At 61.7% G+C, this 1,265-nt stretch overlaps 1 protein-coding gene across 1 annotated transcript; it reads left to right on the plus strand.

The window, feature by feature from the left end:
- On the plus strand, window positions 1-771 carry FGFBP3 (fibroblast growth factor binding protein 3). Its single transcript, XM_004315817.3, has one exon. The coding sequence runs from the start codon at window positions 1-3 to the stop codon at window positions 769-771; it is 771 nt and encodes a 256-aa protein (XP_004315865.3).
- Window positions 772-1,265: the final 494 nt, after the last annotated feature.

The following is a 1,265-nucleotide window of genomic DNA, read 5'->3' on the forward strand; positions in this document are numbered from 1 at the left end:
ATGAGTCCTCTGAGGCTGCGAGCGTCTCTCTCGTTGCTGCTGCTGCTGGGTGGCTACCTCCTCGAGGGCGCCGGGAGAAACCAGCAGGCGATCGGCAGCGCGGTCGAGTCAGCCCTGGGCCCCGCGGGCGGCTCCTCCGGTCGCTTCGTCAGCCCCGAGCGGCATGCGTGCAGCTGGCAGCTCCTGCCGCCCGCCCCAGGGCCCGCGGCGGGCAGCGAGCTGGCGCTGCGCTGCCAGGGCCCGGACGGGGCGCGCCACCAGTGTGCCTACCGCGGGGAGCCGGGGCGCTGCCCGGTCTATGCCGCCAGCCCCTCGCACTACTGGAAGCAGGTGCTGGGTGGGCTGCGCAGGAAGCGGCGGCCCTGCCACGACCCCGCGCCGCTCAAGGCCCGCCTGTGCGCGGGCAAGAAGGGCCAGGGCGCGGAGCTGCGCCTGGTGCCCCATGCATCCCCGTTCGTCAGCCCTACTGGGGCGGGCTTTCCCCGGGATCCCAAGCTCCGGGCCAGGAGCCGGGGGCAGCCCCGAGAGACCGCGCGCAGCCCCACCGTAGGGGCCCCGCCTCCCTCGAACGCGCCGCCCAAAGGGAAGCCCTCTGAGAAGAAGACCAAAGGAGGCAAGAGAAAGGCTGCATGGAACCCAGACGAGGAGCGATCTCTGGGGACCCGGCCCGATCCCGACGAGCTGGACGAGAACACGAAGCTCACGGAGACCTACTGTGCTGAGAAGTGGCATTCCCTCTGCAACTTCTTTGTCAATTTCTGGAATGGCTGAGGGTGCGGGCCTGGGGAGGGAAGGGGAGAGGGAGGGAGGGGATCTGTGCGCAGCCCGGGAGGGGAAGCTAAGGGCATCCTAGGCCACAAGATACTGGATAGAGAGTGGGGAAGAGTCCAGGTTCTAGAATGGGTCTGGGGGGTGGAGGTGGGGCTTGGGATGAGAGTATAAAGGCTATGGAGAGTCTCTGAGACAGCAGGGAAGTTAAAAATTATAAAGAGTCGACCCTGTTTAAGAGCAGAAGAACTAATAGAAACAGAAGTAGGCATACCCTAAATGTGTAAAAACTGTAGACTGGGGAGAGAGACGGGTACAGAGAGAGGCTGAAAAAATGAGTGGGAAAAATTGACTAAAATGATGTGACTCTCGTGTGGGAAGCAGGATACAATGTACACTGTTTAACGCATTTCTATTAAAATATACTCATGAGCAGCTGATAACCTGAGCCAGGTTGAATTTTCAGTGCCATCTCACCTACTCAGCTGACAAGATTA

This window comes from Tursiops truncatus, chromosome 16, assembly GCF_011762595.2.
Source record: "Tursiops truncatus isolate mTurTru1 chromosome 16, mTurTru1.mat.Y, whole genome shotgun sequence".
NCBI classification, from domain to species: domain Eukaryota; kingdom Metazoa; phylum Chordata; class Mammalia; order Artiodactyla; family Delphinidae; genus Tursiops; species Tursiops truncatus.